This window comes from Papio anubis, chromosome 4 (genome assembly GCF_008728515.1).
Source record: "Papio anubis isolate 15944 chromosome 4, Panubis1.0, whole genome shotgun sequence".
NCBI lineage: Eukaryota > Metazoa > Chordata > Mammalia > Primates > Cercopithecidae > Papio > Papio anubis.
This window is the reverse complement of record NC_044979.1, coordinates 7,731,514-7,755,710: the sequence shown is the minus strand read 5'-3', so window position 1 is coordinate 7,755,710 and position 24,197 is coordinate 7,731,514. Positions and strand designations below refer to the sequence as shown.

The 24,197-nt window shown below is 43.9% G+C and overlaps 1 protein-coding gene and 1 pseudogene across 2 annotated transcripts in view; one reads left to right on the top strand and one right to left on the bottom strand.

Moving 5' to 3' along the window:
• The window catches only part of RHEB (Ras homolog, mTORC1 binding), a 52,648-nt gene extending 29,762 nt beyond the window's left edge, over positions 1–22,886 (bottom strand). Inside the window, exon 1 of one of the 2 annotated variants that reach the window (XM_021936437.1) lies at positions 22,829–22,886. In XM_021936437.1, the coding sequence (XP_021792129.1) occupies positions 22,829–22,871 (43 nt within the window). In that variant the 5' untranslated portion in view covers positions 22,872–22,886. Of the gene's footprint in view, positions 1–22,323; positions 22,800–22,828 lie in introns of those variants that run through there. The other variant, XM_003896888.3, reaches the window with a different exon arrangement.
• On the top strand, positions 4,416–5,656 carry LOC101005121 (annotated as a pseudogene).
• Positions 22,887–24,197: the final 1,311 nt, after the last annotated feature.

Sequence of the window (24,197 nt, the reverse complement as noted above, 5' to 3'; positions counted from 1 at the left end):
CTCCTCTGAACCTTCCTCCTTATAAACACATTTTTGGTTTACCTCATTCCATGTGGCTTGTTATAATGGTATCTCTGAAATATTTAAATAGATTTAAAAATCCAAGGGGGCATATTGATTAGGCTCCCCTTTGCTCTCAGCGTTACAGGGAACTCTTGCTGGAAGCTGCAGTCGTCGGGTGCCACACACTCGACCATGAAGATGAATGCACCTTACAGAAAACGATCTCAGCCACTTACAGCTCCATTTTACTCACCCTAAATTAAATGTGCCCATGGGGATACACCTGTGCGCCCTATAGAACTCTAATAACACCCCTGACAAAAGGTGTGTAGGTCCTGGCTTGAGGAGCCTTCAAGGAAAAGGTCAGGTAAATAGAGGTTCAAGTACTGGAGGCAATTAAGGAAGAGAAGCAGCTCTCCAACTTTAGGAGAAACATCAATGAAAGAAATCAAACATCAATGAAACCTGCAGAATAGAACTCAGTGAATACCACTGAATTGAATGGATACAGTAATTGTAATCTCAGCAATTTTGGAGGCTGGGCTGAGGCTGGCAGATTGCTTGGGCCTAGGAATTCAAGACCAGCCTGGGCAACACAGTGAGACCCCCCCATCTCTATAAAAAAAAAATGAAAAAATTAGCAGCGCATGGTAGTGCACGCCTATGCTCCCAGGTACTTGGGAGGACCACCTGAGGCTGGGAGGTCGAGGCTGCACTCCAGGCTGGGTGACAGAGTGAGACCCTCTCTTAAAAAGATACAATTGAAAAGTTACTGGCCAGAGGCAAGAGGCAAGCTGTGACTTCTGGATGTCTACCTCCCTACTGACTAAATGATGACATTCCCGCAGAACAGCTATTAGGTTTCTTCCCTCCAGCTTGGTTATACATTTACTTAAACCTCTACCTAGTTTCATCAGTTACAAACAGAATCCCTTTTGTAGAACAAGAAGATTAACTCTCCAATTGTCCCTTCTCTCAGTTCTACCTCCTAACAGCTGTATTTTTACAGTTCCAAGCATGGCAATATTCCATTCCATTCCATTCTGAATCCCAAGTTTTCAAAGCTCTGACTACAGATTAATTCATTCATTTACTCAAGTATCTATCTGTTAAACAGCTACTAAGTACGAGGCACAATTCTAAGCATGGGAATACATTGGTGAATAGACAGAAACCCCTTCCTCAGTATATAAATTCTAATGGGGAGAAACACATTAAAAATAAACACAATAGGCCAGACACAGTGGCTCACGCCTATAATCCTAGCACTTTGGGAGGCCAAGGTGGGCGGATTGCCTGAGCTCAGGAGTTTGAGGCCAGCTGGCGAAACCCCGTCTCTACTAAAAATACAAAAAATTAGCTGGGCGTAGTGGCACGAGCCTGTAATCCCAACTACTGGAGAGGCTGAGGCACAAGAATCACTTGAACCTGGGAGGTGGAGGTTGCAGTGAGCCGAGATTGTGCCACTGCACTCCAGCCTGGGCGACAAGAGTGAAAAGGGAGGGAGAGAGGGAAGGAATGAAGGAAGGAAGAGAGGGAGAGAGGGAGGGAGGGAGGGAGGGGAAAAGAAAAGAAAGAAGACAGTGGATAAAGGTTTAGGATTTAAACTCAAGATCGTGGTGTGAATCCTAACTGTGTCAAGACATTGAAGTTAAGCGCTCTGGGCCGCAAAATCTCTCTGCATCATAATGATTAAATGAAATCACAGATATAAAGCACAGTACCTGGTACCCATCACATACATATTCAGTAAACAGTTATTCAATTCTGTACCACAATCCCATAGTCAATCAAGCTTTTCCCAAATTATGATCAACACCTTGAATCCACAAACACCAACTTAAGTCCTACTCCACGTGTAATTGTGGAAGAGTCAGTATAAAATACCTGATTGAAACCTAAAAGGAACCTGTAGTCTCAACAGGGAGAAAGGTACTACTAATTGTGAAAATCAAATATTACCCTCCTCCACCTTAGAAATGTCTTTTGTTTGGAGACAGGGTCTCCCTCGGTTGCCCAGGCTGGAGTGCAGCAGTGCAATCAGAGCTCACTGCAGCCTCCAACTTCTGGGCTGAAGGTATCCTCTTGTCTTAGCCTCCCAAGTAGCTGGGACTACAGGGGTGTCCCTATCAGGCCCACTGAGTTTTTTTTTGTAGAGATAGGGTCTCACCATGCTGCCATGCTGGTCTTGAACACCTGGGCTCAAGCAGTCCATCCATTCTGTCCTCCCAAAGTGCTGAGATTATGGGTGCGAAACCACTGTGCCTGGCCTGAAAATGTCTTTAAAAAAACATGCTTAAGATTTTCTTTCAAAAGCCACTAGGGGTTTTCCAGTCAGAAGAGTGATATGAGAAGATGAAACACTAGGAAGATGAGAATGCGATTCTGAAAAATAGACTAGAAATAAAAACTGGACTTTTTTTAGTCCACTTCAATATAGGTACTTATTACAAACCAACAAAAAAAAGGGAAAAATTAATCTCTTAGAAAAAAATAAAAAAATCTTAAGAAGAAACAAAGTATGTATCTGATTTCAAGACTTACTAGGAGTCTAAAGTAATTAAGACAGTGTGGTACTGGCCTAAGGACAAACACAGATTAATGGAAGAAAATGCACACTCCCAAAATAGATCCATACATATGTATGATCAATTGATTTTCAACAAAGAACGGTCTTTTCCAACAAATGGTGCTGAAACAACTGGATGTCAATATCAGAAAAAATAAAAGAGGCTGCGGCAGTAGCTCATGGCTGTAATCCCCACACTTTGGAGCCGAGGTGAGAAGACAGCTTGAGGTCAGGAGTTTGAGACAAGCCTGGGCAACACAGCAAGACCAGCCTCTACAAAAAAATTTTAAAATAAAAACAGAAGAGAGAGAAGCTCGGCTTGTATCCTATAAAAATGTATAGGATCCAAAATTGATCATATTGCTTGAGCCCAGGATTCAAGACCTGCCTGGGTAACATAGCGAAATCTCACCTCTACAGAAAATCAAAAAATGAGCCAGGTGAGGTGGTGTGCTCCTGTGGTACCAGCTACCAAGGAGGATGACGTGGAAGGATCATTTGAGCCTGCCAGGTTGAGGCTGCAGCAAGCTGTGATTGTGCCACTGCACTCCAGTCTGGGTGACGGAACAAGACCCTGTTTCCAAAATCAAAAAGATCATAGACCTAAATGTAAAAGCTATGAAACTTCTAGGAGAAGCATTGGAAAAAAATCTTTGCAAACTTGAGTTGGGTGAAGATTCTTAGGTATAAAATTCAAAGTACAATCCATAAAAGAAAAAAATAACATCTTGGACTTGATCAAAATTAAAAACTCTACTAAGAGCCTTGTTAAGGGAATGAAAAGACAGGCCACAGACTGGGAGAAAATATGTGCAAAGGACCCACAAGCAGAGTATGCCTAACCCTCACGACTCAACAACAAGAAACAATCCAATGAAGAAACTGAGCAAAAGATCTGAACACTTTAACAAAGAAAATATGCAAGTGGCAAAGCATATTAAAGATGCTTTTAACATCATTATCCATTAGGGAAATGTAAATTAAAAATTACAATGAGATCTACACACCTAATTAAAATGGCTAAAATAAAAAATACTGGCCATCCCAGTGCTTGCTAGGACGTGGATCAACCTATACGCTCACCCACTGCCTGTGGGAATGCAAAATAGTGCAATTTGGCAAGTTCAGCAGCTTCTGAAAAGCTTAACCTACACTTACCATATGACTCAGCAATCTCATTCCTAGGTATTTATGGAAGACAAACGAAAATTTATGGTCAATACAAAAACCTGTATTTGCATGTTTATACGGGCTTTACTAATAATTGCCCTGAAGTTGAAACAAACCAAATGTCCTAAATTATGTTAAACCCACCCCACAGCCTTGCACTCTGTCCCCGGCGGAAGAAGTGATATCACGGGCACCATGTGAGCGCACTGCAACATATGCAGCTGCCTGGTGAGAGGGAGCCGGCGTCCTACCAGCTGCTGCTGCCCAGGACTGGGCCCTTAGGGAGGAGGAGATGAGAAGATGGTGGACGACCCCAATGCTGTGGACAGGAAGGTGGAGATATGGAAGATCAAGAAGCTCATTAAGAGCTCAGAGGCGGGCTGGGCGTGGTGGCTCACGCCTGCAATCCCAGCACTTTCAGGGGCCGAGGCCTGCGGATCACCTGAGGTCAGGAGTTCAAGACCCATCTGGCCAATATGGTGAAACCCCATCTCTACTAAAAATACAAAAATTAGCTGGGCGTGGTGGCACGCACCTGTAGCCTCAGCTACTCTGGAGGCTGAGGCAGAAGAATCTCCTGAACCCGGGAGGCGGATGTGGCAGTGAGGTGAGATCATGCCACTGCACTCCAGCCTGGGCAACACAACCGTCTCAAAAAAAAAAAAAAAAGAGCTTGGAGGCGGCCTGCAGCAATGGCACCAGCATGATATCATTGATCATTCCTCCCAAAGACCAGATTTCACCAGTGGCAACAATGTTAGCAGATGAGTTTGGAAATGCATCTAACATTAATTAATGGCAGGAGTAAACCACCATTGAGTCCTGGGAGCCATTACATCTATACAACAAAGGCTCAAACTGTATAACAAAGTACCTCCAGATGGTCTGGTTGTTTACTGTGGAACAACTGTAACGGAAGAAGGAAAGGAAAAAAAAGACAGTCAACATTGACTTTGAATCTTTCAAACAAAATTAATACGTCATTGTATTTGTGTGACAACAAATTCCATGCTGGGGCTCTTACAGCACTACTTTCAGACTATAGCCAAGTTTGGATTCGTTGTAATAGATGGAAGTGTGCACTTTTTGGCACACTCCAAGGAAACATTAAGAGAAGTCCTGCACAAATTCACTGTGGATCTCCCAAAGAAACACAGTAGAGGAGGATAGTTAGGCTTGCGTTTTGCCCGTTTAAAAATGGAAAAGCGACATAACTATGTTCAGAAAGCGGAGACTGCTGTGCAGCTGTTTATTTCTGGGGACAAAGTGAATGTGGCTGGTCTAGTTTTAGTTGGATCCGCTGACTTTGAACTAAGTCAATCTGGTGTGTTTGATCAGAGGTTACAATAGAAAGTTTTAAAATTAGTTGTTATATCCTACGGTGGTGAAAACAGATTCAACCAAGCTACTGAGTTATCTACTGAAGTCCTCTCCAAAGTGAAATTCATTCAAGAGAAGAAATCAATAGAACGATACTTTGATGAAATCACCCAGGACACGCCCAAGTACTGTTTTGGGGTTGAAGATACACTAAAGGCTTTGGAAATGGGAGCTGTAGAAATTCTAATGGTCTATGAAAATCTGGATATAATGATGTTATGTTCTTCACTGCCAAGGCACAGAAGAGAAAATTCTCTAACTCCAGACCAAGAAAAGGATAAATCTCATTTCACAGACAAAGAGACTGGACAGGAACATGAACTTATCAAGAGCACGCCCCTGTTGGAATGGTTTGCTAACAACTATAAAAAATGTGGAGCGACATTGGAAATTGTCACAGATAAAACGCAAGAAGGGTCTTGGTTTGTGAAAGGATCTGGTGGAATTGGAGGTATCCTGCGGTACGGAGTAGACTTCCAGGGAATGGAATACCAAGGAGGAGACAATGAATTTTTTGACCTTGATGATTACTAGGTAGTTGACATAGGTCCGGCAAAATGTGCCTCACCCTCCAGCATCCAACCCAAGGAACATACCCATGGTGGAATCCAAACAGATCCCTGCCTTACAACTGGAACATTTCCAGAACTTTATCCATGAGCACTGGTTATTGAAAAGACAACCGACACAAAACCAGACCCAATGCTACACTTTGGTTTGTTGTGGTGTCAGCGCAGCAGCCTATAACTAAGTTCCTAAATGCCACTTTGGACTAATTTAAAAAAGAATCCCAGTTTTTACTTCTAATTGATGGTGAAATTGGTTGCTCTTGTACTTTATGAAAAAAAAAATAATTTTTAACCTTCATATATAGAAGTAAAAATACTTTAACTGCTGTAAACCTTCAAAAGTTATATGAAGTGAGATCATACTGGCTTATTTTGATTGCAGAAAAATTAAATTGCTGCATTTTGCAGTGACCCATTTAAATGGCATTCCCAGCTTAGACTGCATAAGAAATATATGTGGTGAAATGTTGGAATCATTTCTCTCTTGGTCTATTTAATGTTGAAAGGATGAGCTAATAGGAGGCAATTTCAACTTCACTCCCTCACGCTACCCTGTCTTCCTCCAGACTGGCAGTTTCAAGGATGCAAACTGCATTGCAAAATCAAACTGACTCATGAAGCATTAGGGCCAGTGCACTGTTTACTTCCATCTGTTTGCTGACACATTTGTGCCCGGCGCTTGGGAGTCCTTTATATCAACGTTCTGACAAGAGTCCCTATAACCTTAACCTACTCGAAACCAGTTTGGGTTGGATATGTTGGGGCTTCTGTGCTATCGCTGGGATTGGGGGAAATAAAACATGCAATTTAAGTGGGGGGAAAAAATTCACCCAAAGGGATACAGGCATCCCTTGGTATACAAGGGGGACTGGTTCCAGGATGGTCGAGTATACCAAAATCCGAGTGTGATGAAGCCCTGCTTTTCACCCTGTAGAAACTGCATATGTGAAAAGTCGGCCCTCCATACATGTGGGATGTGCATCCATGGAATACTATATTTTCCATCTGCATTTGGTTGAGGAAAAAAAACACCCTGCCTATAAGTAGACCTATGCAGTTCAAACTGTGTTGTAAGGGTCAACTGTCCTACTAAGCAATACAAAGGAATTAAATAATGGTATGTGTACACATGAATAAATCTCAAATGTGTTGTGCTAAGTAGCCAGACGCAAAAAGCTGCATAATATATGGTTCCATTTATTGGGCATTCTGATAAAGACAAAACCATAGGACAGAAAACACAAAGGGCTAACTAGAAACAGGCACAGGACGCTTTCTGGATTGATGGATTGTTCTACAGCCTGACTGTGGATGTAGATGACTGCAGAGTTGCCAAAACCTGTTGAATGCTACATGAAAAAGAAGAAATTTTCTCAAAGTTTAAAATTTTATTTTTCCTTTCTTTTTACAGGTGTGGGACCTCAAGTTTTTTTGTTTTTTTCTTCTTTTAATCTTCACCCTTACCTCATACATAAAAACTAACTAGAAATGGATCAGAGACCTAAACATAAAAGCTAAAACTAGAAAAATTCTAGAAGAAAACATGGAAACAAAAAACAAAAACAAAAACAAAAAAACTTTATCTCAAGTCCAATAGAGCTTAAAGGTGAAAACAAAAAAAAAACAACTTTATGATCTTCAGGTAGACAGATTCCTGACACGATACAAATAAACAAAAAACCAAAAAAAACGATGAACCGAGTTTCATCAAACTTACAAACTTCTTCTGTTCTCTGAAACATAGGAACAACAAAAAAGTCACACTAGGAGAAAACATTATATATACATCTGAAAAAGGACTTTTATTCAGAATATATAATTCAGTAAGAAGAACCTGATAATCTAGGCAAAAGACTTGAACAGACACTTCACAAACCAAAATATCCAAATTTCCAGTAGGTATATGAAAAGATGTTCAACATTCTTAGTGGGAAAATTCAAATAAAACCACAACCTACTATCTGAGAATGGCCAGAAAGTTAGAAAGGCCGCCAATACCAAGTATCAGGGAGGATGGGCAGAGCAACCAAAGCTCTCATCTGCTGCTAGTGGAAGCATAAAATGGTCAAAATGTTTTGGAAAAACAGTTTGGTAATTTCTCCTGAAGTATACACTTAATACATATGTGACACAGCAATCCCACTCCTAGGTATTTACCAAAGAGAAATGACTGTGTGTCCACAAAGACATTTACTCAAAATGCTCATAATAGCTTTATTCTTAATAGTGAAATACTGGGATAGCCCAAATATCCACCAATAGGTGATCAGATAAACAAATTAAGGTATATCCACTCAACAGAACACTACTCTGCAATAAAAAGAAATTATACATGCAACACCATGGATCAATCTCAAAAACATTATGCTAACTGACATACAAAAATGAGTATATATTGTATGATTCAATTTATGTGAAATTTTAGGGTAAGAAACTAACCCAGAATGATTGAGAGCAGATCAGTGCTTCCCGGGGAGCCAGGGTAGGGTGTGAGGGACATGAGGGAACTTGTGGGGATGATGGAATGTTTCATATTTTGATAAAGGCGGAGGTTACACAGGTGCATAAATCTGTCAAAACTCATCCAACTCTACACTTAAAATGGGTATTTTACAATATGCAAATTACACCTCAATAAACTTGATTTAGGAAAAAAAGAGTTTTGTTTTTTTTTTAAAAAAAAGATAATGCATTTACTTTTTTTTTTTTTTTTTTTTTTTTTGACAGGGTTTCGATCTGTTGCCCAGGCTGGAGTACAGTGGCAGGATCATAGCTCACTGTATTCAAAACTGCTGGTCTCAAATGATTCTCCAACCTTGGTCTCTCAAAGCACTGGGATTACAGGTGTGTGTCACCATGCCCAGCCCATTTACTACTTTTTACTAAACAGTATGAGATGGTAGTTATTAGCTATGTGACTTTGGGCAGTTTTCCTGAGTGCTTTTTCTTATCTGTAAATGGACGTAATAATAGCACCTATCCTATAAGGTGCTTTGTGAGGATTAAATGAAAATATCTAACAAACATCTGGCATGTAGTAAGTGCTCAGCAAATCTCATTATTATTAATATTAGTATTACTATTAGTAACTGCTCCTAGGCAGAAATAATCTGCTTAGGATAAAAAAAGTATTTTCAGAATTATATCTAATAAATTAACCTGAAAGATGACATACAGTTTATTTCAACTAAAGCCTCAAAATAACACAACAAAAATAACAAACACATACATATGCCCCTAAAGCAGAAAATTACTGTTTCACAGTTACCCACAGCTGTTGTACGAACCACCCCACAGCTGACTGACTGACACCACCCATTTCATGTGCTCATGGTTCTACAGTCAAAGCTGGGCTCACTTTTAGTTTACTCTTTGGGCTGCCTTTATCTGGTGGGCTGGTGGTGCTACACAGCTGGGAAGGCGGGGCATTCTCCCTTTCTTTGTGTCTCCTCCTAACATCCACTGCATGTCACTTGAGGCTCCCAAGAACACAAAAGCAGAAGCTGCCAACTTCTTAGGGCTTAAAGCATGGAACTGGCACATCACCATCTTTGCTGCATTCTGCAGGCTCAAGACAGTCCCAGGGCAAGCACAGGAATATCAGGAGAGTGCCTCGTTGGGGACTAACAATAGAACAGACACCAGAAAAGCAGACTTGGTTTGTAAAAGGCAGAAAAAGACTGCAGACTCACCTGGGTTATAAATGGAATGAAACCTGAATCACCATTGTTAAAAGGCTGGAATAATAATGAACCGCATAAAGGTTTCTATGTGTTCCTTATATGACATACAATGCCAATCATATGCTTAACAATCGTATGCACCCACTCTAGTAAGAAATGTGTAGATCCCCCTATGGTAGGATTGGTGGTTGTTGCTTTTTCGAGAAGGAGGGGTGATATGTGCTGTGTTGCGGCGTGTGTCTATGTATATTACACACACATATATATATATTAGTGTCACTAAGGAAGTGTTTTGAAAAAGTGTTTACGATTCTAGTGGGAATACCAATCCCCACATGAACGTCATATACAGTCGGATGACAGTGTGTGATGCAGAACATACACATCTTAATTATTGAACAGAACCTAAAAAGTGAGACACTGTTAGAGTTTACAGGACATTCTCACATGAATTATCTCGCTTGTTCCTGTGAGCTAAGCAGGGTTGACATCATGTTGTTTTTTCTCACACCTCTTCCCCAACTTTAAAAACAGATGCTGGGAGATTTTTAAAAAAGGAAAAAATTAAACTGCAATTATTACTATTATGACAAAGACAAGGCAGAAAAAGTAAAACTAGTTCATAAAATTACCCTTTCAAATACTTACAGGTAATCCTATTGCCAATTATAACGCTACCAGATATATGCCACTGAGGAAAATAAGAAATATGTTTAATTATATAACATGAAGGACTAAGTTTCATAAATGAAGAATTTTATTAATAGGATTACTAAACTAAAGGAAAATAAAGTGCTAACCAGAAAGGCCATAAAACTGTTTCCCTGAAGACTTTAAAAATAGGATATTCATCTCTAAAGGATGGTTTAAAGATAAAGCTGAGGTGGAAGGCAGTAATAATAGCCCTGATAAACTGCAGGAAATTAAATGTTTAACAACAATGAAGAATGAGTTTTCCTAGAATTGTGGCCAATCTGGAGAGAAGATCCGGGACACAGGTGAGGGTGGGAAAGAGCTAGAGAAAAGCAAAGACAAAAATTCTCTAATTCTTAAGATATTAAAGAACATGAAATTTGGCCAGGCCCGGTGGCTCAAGCCTGTAATCCCGCACTGGGAGGTAACAAGACGGTGGATCATGAGGTCAGGAGATCGAGACCATCCCAACATGGGCTAACATGGTGAAACCCCGTCTCCACTAAAAATACAAAAAACTAGCCGGGCGAGGTGGCGGGCGCCTGTAGTCCCAGCTACTCGGGAGGCTGAGGCAGGAGAATGGCGTGAACCCGGGAGGCGGAGCTTGCAGTGAGCTGAGATCCGGCCACTGCACTCCAGCCTGGGCGAAGGAGCGAGACTCCGTCTCAAAAAAAAAAAAAAAAAAAAAAAGAACATGAAATTTAAGAATGATCAAAACTAGTAATAACAGAGTATGAGGAAAATGAGATATGAAATAGAGTATACTCATCTGTCAGCCTGAATGGTTAAAACCATTCATGTTTTAGAAAGATAATTTCTTCAAAAGTTCTTAAAATCTGCACTGACCTCATTATCAACACCAATTCACTCCTCACAGTATCTGGGCTGCCCAATATACATGGCAGTCAGTAGCCATACATGGACAGTAAGTACCTGAAATGTGCTCAGTTCTGATTGAGATGCCTCACAGTGTAAGTATGACAAAATATACAAATATCAACAATATCCACCACATGTTGAAGTAACATTTTGGACATACTGAGCTAAATTAAGTATATTAATTTCACCTATTTCTTTTTACTTAATATGGCTACTGGAAAAATCTAAAATTACATTAGTTTTTTTGGTTTTTTTTTTTTTTTTTTTTTTTTGAGACCTCAGCCTCCCACTTTTGTACAGACAGGGTTTTGCCGTGTTGCCCACGCTGTTCTGGAGCTCCTGAGCTCAAGAGATCTTCCCACCTCGGGTCCCAAAGTGCTGGGATTTTAGGCGTGAGCCACTGCACCAGGCCAGATTATGTTTCCATTGGACAATGCTGCTCTGTACCCTTGTTTAAGGGAAAAGGATCATATTATTTGTATAAATTTAGCTCCCTAAATTTGTGCTCCAGAAATACTTCCACAGAAGTCTAAAAAAAACGGAAGGTAGGCTCATTTTGTGTACAGCTCAATATTTTAGGACACTGCTCATACAGAAACATGGTTAGAGTAAGAAAGCAATTTATTATTATAAAACATATTCACACATTTTTGTAGCACTGTTATGCAGAATGAAAAGATCTAGAGAAAGAGCCCAACTCCCCCTCCCCGCAAGCAGGAATGACAAACATCCTTGTAGTAAGACACTGCCTGCCTGAGTGGGCAGCGTGAGTGTGTGGGGCCAACTGGGTCCAGCAACCTCTTTTGTCTCTGGGGCAATAATCCTGCGGTGTGAGGGTATGCTTGGTCAAATCCTTGGGTGACACAAGGACCCAGGGGCAGCAAACCCTCAGAACCCTAGTTGTAGGCACAGCCACCTGTCTTCTGGACCATGGGAACTGTGCCCCGTGTGGGTGGTTGCTAGGGCCTCTGTGGCCAGAAAGCAAGGCAAGCGTGTGCATCTGGCAGGTGGGTAAATGAACCTAGTCCGCCCCTTAAACTTGCTCCTGTTCCATCATTTCTGATCTTAGCCAATGGCAACATGACCTACTCAGGCACTTGCATGAGAAATCTGAAGGCTACTTCACAGCTCCCACATTGATCTTGTCCATTCTCCCTCTAAGGAAATCTCCGACGTGTGTCCTCTTCATCTCATCTACTCTGCGCCTTGGCTGGTCTTCCCATTTCTACTCTCTTACCACCCCCACCCACTTCACAGAATAGCAGGAGGGATGGAAGCCAGGATCAGCACACTTCAGACCAGGGGCCAAATTTGGCCTACAGCCTGTTTTGGTTTTGTACAGTCTATGAGCTAAAAATGGTTTTTTCATCTTTAAGTGGTTGGAAAAAGAAACAGTATTTCATGATACTGAAAATCAGATGAAGTTTAAGTGTTATATCCATAAATAAAGTTTTACTGGCACACAGCCACACCCACTCGTCAATGTATTGTCTGCAGCTGCTTCCGTCCTACAAAGGCATAGCTGCAACAGAGGCTACATGGCCTGCAAAGCTTGAGATATTTACTATCTGGCCTTTTACAGAACGAGTCTGCAAGCCCCTGGTATAGATTATCATCTTATTTGTTGCTTAAAACCCTTCAGTCACTTCCCAGTTTCTAGAGAAAAGTCTAAAACTTTTCACAGAGCAGACAAAGCTGTTCTTGATGGACAGTTGGCAAACACATGAATCTGGGCCTCTCTCACACCTCTCTTACTCACACCTCACCCTTCTCATTCACTCAGTAAGCCACACTGCCTTTCCTTTAAAGACAATTCTCCCACCACCCCCATCCCCACCTGATGCTCAAGTTAGCCCTGCCTTTCATTATTTCTCTCAAGCACTTATCCCAACTGTATTTAAATAACAATCGTGTCGTAGCTGGTTAAAGACTGCCTGCTCTGGAACCACTGCTTGAGTTCAAACACTGGCTTTGTCACTTAACAACAGTTTGACATTGGGCAAGTCACATAAACTTTTTGTACTTCAGTTTCCTTATCTGCAAAATAGATGTAACAACTGTACCTACCTGAGTTTAAAGGCTACTAATACATGTGCATTAATATTGTACCCCATAACAGTAAATGCTTCAAAAGCACCAACAATTATTATTCTCAGTAGCAGGGAAAGGTTCCTGTGGCTCCTCAACTAGATCGAAGCTTCTTGAGGGCAAGGATTATTAACTGTCCTAGCTTTTGTGACTGGTACTAAGTAGACCATTTATTCAAATGCTTAATGAACACCTAGTTGAGTAACACATAACACTCACAAACCGTCCTCTTCAACCAACAGTTGCAGTGATTCAATCTTTGGGGGCCTGGCCCAACTGTTCTCTTTCAAACAAATGCCAAATGTGACTGAGATTCTAAAGCCAGCAAAATACAGGTGCAGCGGCTCATGCCTGTAATTCCGGAACTCTGGGAGGCAGAGGTGGGTGGATCACTTGAGTCCAGGACTTTGAGACCAGCCTAGGCAACAAGTGAGACCTTATCTCTACAAAAAAATAAAAAAATAGCCAGGGCATGGTGGCACACATCCATAGTCCCAGCTACTCGGGAGGCTGAGGCGAGAGGATCCTTGAGGCTGGAAGGTTGAAGCTGCAGTGAGCCGAGATTGCGCCAATGCACTGCAGCCTGGGTGACAGAGTGAGACTCCGTCTCAAAAAATAAAAAATAAAATAAAAATAAAGCTAGCAAAATAGCCAGACATACTTATATCTAAGACATAGGAGTCTTAGAAAAGCATTTCATCTCATAAAACTGTATTAACTGTAAAAGCCCACATTTGCATACCCATTCACAAATGATGTACTATGCCATCAGGCAGTTATTAACATTCAACTCTCAATTCTGCAAAGGGTGGGATTATGTATCTTGCTAAAACACCAATTTCACTTTCAAACGTCCATGAAGAGTCCTTCTGCAAACATGTAAGCACAACAAGAAGAGAAATGGGGAAGAGGAAGACTCAACTCTACTATAGGTAAGACACAAACCAAGTAAGCACGACACTTTGCAGTGAATTCTATCAGTATCTTTAAATTGCCCTGCTTTCTTAACTTGCCCATAAGAGCACAACGTAAAGGCTTTTCTAGCACTTCCTGTTCTAAACTAATACCAGTTTAGATTTAAAGCTCCAATCCTACAGGGAACTCCTTTTTTTGTAACCAGAAGCCTAACATATATTGAAGAAAATTAAAATACTCAAGTAGTATTCCAGGACTTTTAAAATGTTAGATTTCTTTCTTTTCTTTTTGAGACACAGTCTTGCTCTGTCGCCCAGCCTGGAGTACAATGGTGTGATCTCGACTCACTGTAACCTCCTGCTCCCGGGTTCAAGTGATTCTCCTGCCTCAGCCTCCATAGTAGCTCGGATTACACGCACCCGCCACCACGCCCAGCTAATTTTTGTACTTTTAGTAGAGACTGGGTTTCACCATGTTGGCCAGGCTGGTCTCAAACTCCTGACCTCAGGTGATCCACTCGCCTCGGCCTCCCCAAGTGCTGAGATTACAGGCAAGAGCCACCGCACCCAGCCAATTATATTTAAAAATCAATCAAGCAATTCACGTTAAAAGGACTCAGCAGTTTGCATTCTCACAGTTAGCAGTGTGAAGAAGACAGATCATTGAGTACTCTCTCAATGTTAAGATTTCATTTGGTACTTCACAATAAATTAGAACTAAGAATGAAGGTTCCTTCAAGTATGATCCCTAAAGATTTCACAATGCTCTCACTTGCACAATCATGTGCACGCTCAGTTCTGATTTATTCAAGTGACTAAGAACAATCCAGCCATTTGTAACAACTATTACAGTTGTTATTGTGAACTTGTTATTCTGAATCTTCACCCAAGAAAAGCATTGCGCCTTTCTGACTTCCACAATCACAGGGAGAGGTGGCAGTGTCTCATTCTGTGATAAAGTTGCTATTTTTACTTGTGTACTCCTCCCACACTTCATCCTGATACTTGTATTTAAAAACTATATTATTAGTATATGGGTCTCTGGTATCCTGCCACTCTTTGCAATTTTCACTACTCTCTGGGAGCCTCACCATCACCAGGTCCAAACACAACTCATCCAAAAATGCACCACAATCAGAAACCAAACCAACAGGCACACAGATATAACTCTCCTGATGTTCTCTGGCCTCCCTCGTGCTTCCTTCCATTCTCAACCACGCCGAGTTCTTTCCTGCCTTGCCATCTTTGTCTCTCACAATGCTACAGGGCCTCTCCTAGGAGGCTCTTCTAAGACTGTGGGAACCACATCGCTGTGAACAGCGTCGAGGATGCAGTCACTCTCAATTCAATTTTGCACAGCAGTGAGCAAGATCCTAGCTTACAACAATTGAATGGTTCTCAAAGGGTGGTCTGTGGACTTCCAAGGGGTTTACCAAAATCTTTTCAGGGGCTCATGAGGTCAAAACGATTTTCATAGCAATATTAAGTTATCATTTGCCTTTTCTACAAAGTTCCCACTTGTACTAAAGGTGCAAAAGCAATGGTGGGGAAAACGGCTAGCTTGGCACCCCTTGGCATGAATCAAAAACAGTAGTTACAAACTGAGTGGTAAGTCACTGTATTCTTTACTGCCATATGTTCACAGTGGGAAAAGAGCTGTTTCCACTTAACGATGTCCTTAAAAAAGCAGTAAAATTATATTGAATGTTGACCCTTTGGTACATGTCTTTTGAATATTCTGCATGACAAAATGAGATGCACGCATAAAGCACCTCTGTTACATACTGAAGTATGATGGTTGTTTCCAAAAAAAGCACTTGTGCAATCATTTGAGAAGTGATCTGAACTGGCCACTTTTATCATGGAATGCCTTTGTTACTTGGAAGAATGATGACAAATTATCATCATTGCAAATGTGAATAGCTGGCAGACATTTTCTTGAAAATTAAAGAAACAGAACAGTCAATTCAAGTAAAAACTAGTAGCATGTTGCCAAGAAAATTATTTGAACTCAAGGAGGAAATTAGAATTTTGGAAAACTTGCACTGCTCATAGTGAACAGTGTTCTAAAACTTAAGACTCTGCAGAGATTGGTGGTGATATTAACAAATGTGATTTTTAAACATGCTTGTATATTAAAATGTGTCAACATGTGGAAGATCTGTGTAACGATGAACAAATATTTTCCAAATGACCAATGATGCTACAAAACCAGGCATGGTAGAAGATCCATTCCAAGTATAAAACAGACCTGTGGAGTTGGGCAAATTCATCAATATGATTTCAGATTGCATAGTGTAACTATTCTTCCAAACTATCACTTATGAAGTTTTGGTATCAAAGAATATTCAGCTACCTGAAAAAGCTATTCAAGTACTCCTTACTTCATTAAAATAACGTTAAGGGAATGAATTCAGGAGCAGATATGAGAATCCAGCTGTTAAGACATTAAAAGATACCTGCAAAACCGTGAAACACCCTATCAAAATTGCAGTTGCTTTTGTGGCAGAAACTGGCAATCTAGTTCTAAAATTCAATGTGAAAATGCAAGGAACTGAGAATAGCCAAAAACATCTTCAGAAATAATAAAGTTAGAGGACTCATATGCCCCTATTTAAAAACCAGCTACAAAACTACAGTAATCAAGATCGTGTGGTACTGGCGTAAGGACAGACATACAGATCAATGGACTGAGTGAGTCCTTTTATTTATGGTCACTTCATTTTGGACAAGGGAATTCAATGAAGAAAGAACATTATTTTAACAAAAGAAGCTGGGGCAACTTGATATCCACCTGCAAAAGAATAAAGTTCTCACATCATATACAAATATTAACTACAAATAGATCACAGATCTAATGTAAGAGTTAACAGGATAGGCCGGGCGCGGTGGCTCAAGCCTGTAATCCCAGCACTTTGGGAGGCCGAGATGGGCGGATCACGAGGTCAGGAGATCGAGACCATCCTGGCTAACACGGTGAAACCCCGTCTCTACTAAGAAATACAAAAAATAGCCGGGCGAGGTGGCGGCGCCTGTAGTCCCAGCTACTCGGGAGGCTGAGGCCGGAGAATGGCGTGAACCCGGGAGGCGGAGCTTGCAGTGAGCTGAGATCCGGCCACTGCACTCCAGCCTGGGCGACAGAGCGAGACTCCGTCTCAAAAAAAAAAACAAAAACAAAGAGTTAACAGGATAAGACATCTAAAAGAAAATGTAGTAGTAAATCTACATGACCTTGGATTAGGCAATGGCTTCTAAGATGTGACACCAAAAACATAAGTGACAGGAGAAAAACAGATATATCGGCCTTCAAATTAAAAACTTTTTGCTTCAAAGGACACCATTGAGAAGGTAAAAGGACAACCCACAGACAGAAGAAATTATTTGCAAAACCTATGATACTACTTCACACCCACTAGGATGGCTAAAATGAAAAAGACAGTAACAAGTGTTGATGAGAATGTGGAGAAAATTAAACCCTCATACATTGCTTATGGGAATATAAAATCGTACAGCTGTTTTGGAAAACAATTTGACAGTTCTCCAAAACATTTAGCACGGAGTTAACCATAACGACCCAGCAATTCCACTCCTAGGAATGTACCCAAGAGAAATGAAAAGATATGTCTACATAAAAGCTTGTACAGGAATGTTCAAAACATTATTATTCGTAGTAGCCAGAAAGTAGAGCTCCAAGTGGTGGCTCACACCTGTAATCCCAACACTGGGAGACTGAGGCGAGAGGATTGCTTGAGGTCAAGAGTTCAAGACCAGCTTGGGCAACAGAGCAAGGTTCCCACCTCTACAAAAAAATTTAAAAACTAGCTGGGTGTGATGTCACACACCTGCAGTCCTAGCTACTCGGGAGGCTGAGGTGGGAGGATCATTTGAGTCCAGGAGGTTGAGGCTGCAGTGAGCCATGATAGCTCCACTGTACTCTAGCCTGGGCAACAGAGCAAGACCCTGCCTCAGAAAAGTAAATAAATAAAATATAATAGCCCAAAAAAAAAAAAAAGAGAAACCACCCACATATCCAATTGACAAATGCATAGAAAAAATGTGGTATGCTCACATGATGGAATATTAGTCAGCACTAAACAGGAAGCGGCAACATATGCTACAACACGGACAAAACCTGAAAACATTATACTAAGTAAAAGATGCCAGACCCAAAAGACCACATATGTATGTTCTCATTTATATGAAATGTCCAGAGTAAGTAAATTCATAGAAACCAAAAGATTAGTGGTTGCCAGGGGCTGATAGGGAAGCAAGATGGAGAGTGACTGCTAATGAGTACAGTTTCTTTTTGGGGTGATGAAGTACGGAGAGATATAACCCATATGGACAGCAAAATAACATTTGGCACTGGAAAGTCATAATCCATAACCCAATATGGACAGCAAAATAACATTTGGCACTGGAAAGAAATCTGAATTCGGATTATGCTCTTGTGCAGAACAATGAGTAAGACTGAAAAACAGTAATTTCAAGTTTCAATACAAAGTGGCCACTTCAGGACTACCCCCACCCACAAGTCTACAACATCAGAATATTAAGCACCTGAATATACAATTTCACATACTGGTAGATTTCATACATAGCAAATATTGTTTTGCCTTTCAATTTTTCAATAAAAAGTGTCATCAAATGATAGGTTAACTTAAAAAATAAACAGTACGTCAGAATCTGCTGGGAACAACCAAATATTTAATGACATCTTTCCTCATGAAGACTCTAAATACTACCCAAAACATTTTGACAAAGTAATAATTTGAGTACTTTTGCTGAATTGCCTTCTTCCAAACCACAAAGCTGTTTCATTTTCCCCCTATGATCTTTCACATGCCTGTGATCCCATCCCTCTTATTAACCGTATGTAAGAGGCTTATATATGACAACCAGCTTTTGATTACGGTCTAATGGTAAACTAGGTTACCAAAGCTCTCTGTACAGGTAAAATCCCAGTGAAACACGTACCAGACTGAAGATAGTTTATGTAACACTACCATTTTAACTTAAGTTTAGTTACTTCCTATTGCGGGACTACTCTGCTGTGGTAGAGACAACGGAATGTCAGGGAGCTGGTACTTTTGGCCACCACAGGAACAGTTAATACAAAGCACTCCCTGAAAGCCAGACTCCCAGAGTTACAGGTGACATGTCCTTAAAAGCTTTAACATTGTAAAGAACAGGAAAAGTACAGGGGATTGGGAGGGAGAATTGTATAGATTACCTGAAAATTATATTTTCCCTATTGGTAGTTCTGACAAAAACCTGAAAGCCAAGTAGAGGGCTGGGCATGGTGGCTCACACCTGTAATCCCAGCACTTTGGGAGGCCAAGGCAGGTGGATCACGAGGTCAGGAGTTCAAGACCAGCCTGGCCAAGATGGTGAAACCCAGTCTCTAATAAAAATACAAAACTTAGTTGGGCAGGGTGGCAGGCGCCTGTTATCCCAGCTACTTGGGAGGCTGAGGCAGGAGACTTGGTTGAACCCGGGTGGCAGAGGTTGCAGTGAGCCGAGATCGCACCACTGCGCTCCAGCCTGGGTAATAGAGTGAGACTCTGTCTCCAAAAAAAAAAAAAAAAGAGAAAGCCAACTAGTAAAACAAACATAGCATTTTGTTGTTTTAGCTGAAGACAACTTTAAAAATAAAGTTTGTGGCATGACAAAGTCACAATGACAAGTATCCTACTAGTCAAACTGGTTTAATGTACGTAAGAGAATATTCTAAGAAAGATGTGGAGCCTTTTTCTATGGCTCTACCCCCAGAATATAGGAGAAAACAGCTCAGCATCACAAAAGACCACAATCTAGAAACACATGTGCTCAGATTTCTCTGGTATAGCACCATTTGCAAGCTCCCAGAAGTGAGCATGCTGAGTAATTCTCAAAAGGGTGGCTTACTAGACGAAACCTGCTGGCAAAACCTAATCTCCTTCCCCTGCAAAAGACCCCACAAACTACAAAATATCCCGGCTCATAATACACTTTAAAATCAAATGGGGCTGGGTGTGGTGGTTCATGCCTATAATCCCAGCACTTTGGGAGGCCAAGGTGGGAGGACCACCTGAGGTCAAGTGTTTGGGACCAGCCTGAGGGTTGGCCATGTGGTGAAACCCGTCTCTACTAAAAATACAAAATTAGCCGGGTGTAGTGGTGCATGCCTGTAGTGCCAGCTACTCTGGAGGCTGAGGCAGGAGAATCGCTTGAGCCCTGGACGTGGAGGATGCAGTGAGCCAAGATCGCGCCATTGCACTCCAGCCTGGGTGGCAAGAGCCAAACTCTGTCTCAAAAAAAAAAAAAAAAAATCAAATACAAGATTGGGAGCAACTTAACCTCTCCAAAATCGTTTAATATGACTACGCTTGAAAATAAGTATGGAGAAGTGGGGTAGGTTGCAGAAATATGAAATACTGAAGACACAAAATAGGGACTAAAAGTGACCCTGTAACCCACCGAAGACTCAGTTAGCACAGTATTTAACAAGCAGCACTTTAAAATGTTTGTGAAGAGACGGCTAAGGGGTGTCCTGTCACATCTCCGTCCTCAGGAGGAAGCTGAATAGAGGGGAAGATAAAACAGAATGGATTTCAACTAGACACAAGGAACTTCTTTAGCAAAAAAAACCACAAAAAAAAAAAACAAAAAAAACCACCAAAAAGTGATAAAACTAGCCCTGCTTACCAAAGACTAGAGCTACCATTTCAACATTTTAAAAGGGTAAATCAGGATCTTTAGGTCATTCTCTTGGGTTGAAATCAAGTAGCCGAGGTACTTGACCATAATGTGATTATTCAGGGGCTACTATTTTCAAATAGTTGGCAATAAGTACTTACTTGACTGACTAGGGAGGGCTCACCCAAGAGCCAGGACACCTCGCGGTCCCAACTCCTCAAAATGCAGAGGAGGAAATCAAGAGAACAGAGACAAGAGCATGGATTCAGGCTGCCAATAAAGGTTGGATCCCAGGTTCCATGTAGATATTTGAACAGTTAGTGACTTTGAACCCCTCCATTTGATTCGTGGTTACTTCCTGGCTGCAGCACCGCATCGCACAAGAGTTCCCCCTACGACTCTGGGCACCCCGCATCTCTAGCCAAGCTTCTTTCAGCCCTTGACTTTCTCCAGCTCTCGACGGAGAGGTAGTAAAAGGATGAGTAAGCATGCAGTGGCTGATCTTGGTCAAAGAGCACAGACCCTGGCACCGGCGGTGGAAAGCGCAGTTGGGGAGTGCATCCCGCGAGCGGCAGGCAGGTACAAGCTTCCCACGACACATGCTGTCACCCCGTTCCGCAATCACCGGAGCCTTTGAACCCTCGCTTTCACCTCCCCATCCCCCCAAATGTGGCCCGGCGCACGTCTTCTATAGACAGTTATTTCAAAACAGCCCGAAAAGATGAACGTAATTTCTCCAGGCTTCCGGATGTCGGGAGACAATACAGCCTCACCCTGAAGCGTGTCTAAGTTCGATCGCTCTGGTTTCTCACAGGCCAGAAAACCGCTTGTTCTGTGACACCCCGTCCGCCCCCCAACCCGACCCTAAGCCACCTTATTCAGCAGTAAGGCGACGCTAGGAACCGTTTCAAATGTACGTCAACCTTTTGGGGGAAGAAAAAGAAAACAAAAAGACTTTGGAATTACTTCAACAGCGTGGTTGCAAGTACCTGACCTTATTCCTTCCCGAAGAAATATAGGCCACTGAGAGATCAGACATTCCTTTTTCTCTGCCTTCCTACCCGGGCCGCCAGCAGCATCTCCAGGGCCTCCAGAGGGGCCTCTTTTGGGGGCTCGCCTAGGTTTCCTATGTACAAAACTTGCGTTCAGAGACCAAACGTTCTCTAAGTCCCTAGTTTTCTTTACAAGGGTAAACTTCACCACAGACGGAATGAAGCCGAGGTGCTGCTTCCTTTGTTAAAATCCCACGGACTTTCTTTTCCTTGCATCGGGGGCGGGGTGGGGGAGACCGCCAGCCCCGGTCACGCGCGCCCGCGGCGAAGGCGGGGAGGCAGGTGTGACTCCTTCCTCGCGGGAGCCTCTAGCGCGGCTCCCCGGCGCCGCCTCATTTCCCCAGACGAGCCCCGGACTCCTCGGCGGCCGGCGGCCCCCGCCCCGCGCCTCCCACGCCCTCCGCCCGGCCGCCACCTGCCCGCCCGGCCCGCGGAGGGCGCCCGGCTACCGCAGCTCCTCGACCGGTGCGGACGCCGCCCCGACCGCCACCACCTCCGCTCAAAATGGTGGTTACGAAACGCGCGGCCCCCGCCCGCCCCGCCACATGGCCGCGCCGGCTCCAAACTTCGCAGGCCCGGCAGCGACCCGGCTTCCAGGCGAGGCCCCGGCGGCGCGAGGAGGCCGCGCGGCCACCGGCCACTCACCTACAGACCGGTAGCCCAGGATCGCGATCTTCCGGGACTTGGACTGCGGCATCTTGGCGGCCTCCTCAGCCCCGGCCCAACGACATCAACCGCGGCGGCGGCGGCTCCTGCTGCTGCGATCGGCGGCGGCCGCGCCGGGGGAGAGCGGCATACAGAGCAGGGGCGGCGGCGGGCGCGGCTGCCTCTAGCTCGCTCGCTCGCTCGCTCGCTCGCGCGCTCCCAACCGCCCGGAACCGACCGCGCGGCGGCGCCCCTCCCCCCACAACACACCCACGTGACCGGCCGGCGTCAGCACCGCCCCTCCTCGCGCCGTGGCCCGCCGCCTCCGCCCCCTCGAAATACGCGGGGGTGCGTCGGGGCGACGTTTTACTTTAAAGGCAAAAAAAGGGGACGCCGCGATGCCCCCAGAAAAGTCACGACTGAAACTCGCTGCGTCATGACCCTCCCACCTTCTTCCGCCGCTTTTTAATTACGCCATTCTCCCCGAGCGCCGATTGGACAGCACCTGCACAGCCGCGCGATGACGTGTCAGAAACTCCATCTCCCATTGGGGGAGGCAAGGAGGAGGGGCGGAGGGGGCGGGGCTGCCCACCCCGGAGCTAAAAATACACCGCGCTGCTACAGCGCGGTTGGGCGCCGGCGAGGTTTGAAGGCTTCAAACTTCCAACCGGTTGGGGGCGGGCGGGAGAGGCGGAGAGACAAACGGTGGCTCCCCGGTGATTGGCCAGAACGGAGCGCAGGGCGGGGCAATAGGTGGGAGGTGCGGTGATTGGTGATAAGCTGAACGGTTGGCGGGTTCGCGCCCGCTGAGCCCGTGGAGGCCGCGAGGCGCGTGGCCGGGGCGGGCGGTGGTTGGGCTGGCTCCTCCCTCGGGGCTTTTTTGAAAATTCCCCTTGAGCTGCGTTAGCGTTCGTGTCTGGGTTTGAGGATGTAGTGGTGACTAAGCGTCACCCACGGCCGAAGGACTGTGGGAAGCATGGAGTCTGCGTTAATTCAAAGTGTTAGGAATTTCATTAAAAACAGGGCGAGCCTCGTCAGTTCTGGTGTCTGCTTCGCTTCGCGCGGAGCTCGGCGCACTTCCTGGAACAACGCCGGGGCGGGAAGCCGGTTCTCCGCCAGCGCCAGGGCGGCTGGTGCGGCGGGCAGGCCGGAGCCGGGTGCCAGGAACGCCTCGGGCCGCGGTGTGGACGGGCGGAGGACGCGGTGTGGGCACAGCCTTCCTAGGGGTGCAGTGCAGAGGGGCGCGGGAAGAGAATCCGGGCCGGGAACGCAGGTGCCGTTGAGGGACGAGCCTCCAGGCAGGCCCGGAGTGGTGGCTGCTGGTGGGCTTGGCACTTGCCGAGTTAGCAGAGGCTCCGCCGCGCCGGGGAACCCGCCCCTATTCTGCCGAGGCTGTTTGGCAGTGGGGACCTGCAGAGGCCGGGCATGGCCCTTCGCCCTTTCCCAGTGATCGGTAGGGAGGAATGAAGCCCAGGGAAACTGAGTAACAGGCCTTGTATTCCAGCGTAGGAAGGTTTAGAGGTGACCGGAGTCGAATTGGAACACCCAGCCCAAGAGCGACTCCCTCCAGCTTTCCCACGGAAGCATCCGATAGGGGCTGGGGTGTGCATTCTTGTCCTTGGGGATCTACAGATGGAAACCCCAGGCAGCCAGCCGGAAGTGATCAATGTCTGGAAGTTCTATGTTTTCATGAAATGTTGAGGTTTACGCTGCAGTTATTTTAAGTGTTTTAGAACTAAAGGTCTTAAAATGCACTCTCCTGTAAAATGTGTCGTTTTTATCCTGTGGATTCGGATATCCTCACCACAGTGTTTTTGAACAGATGCTACTAAACTCCTTGCATTATCAAATCAGTTTAGTTTCACCTTTTTAAA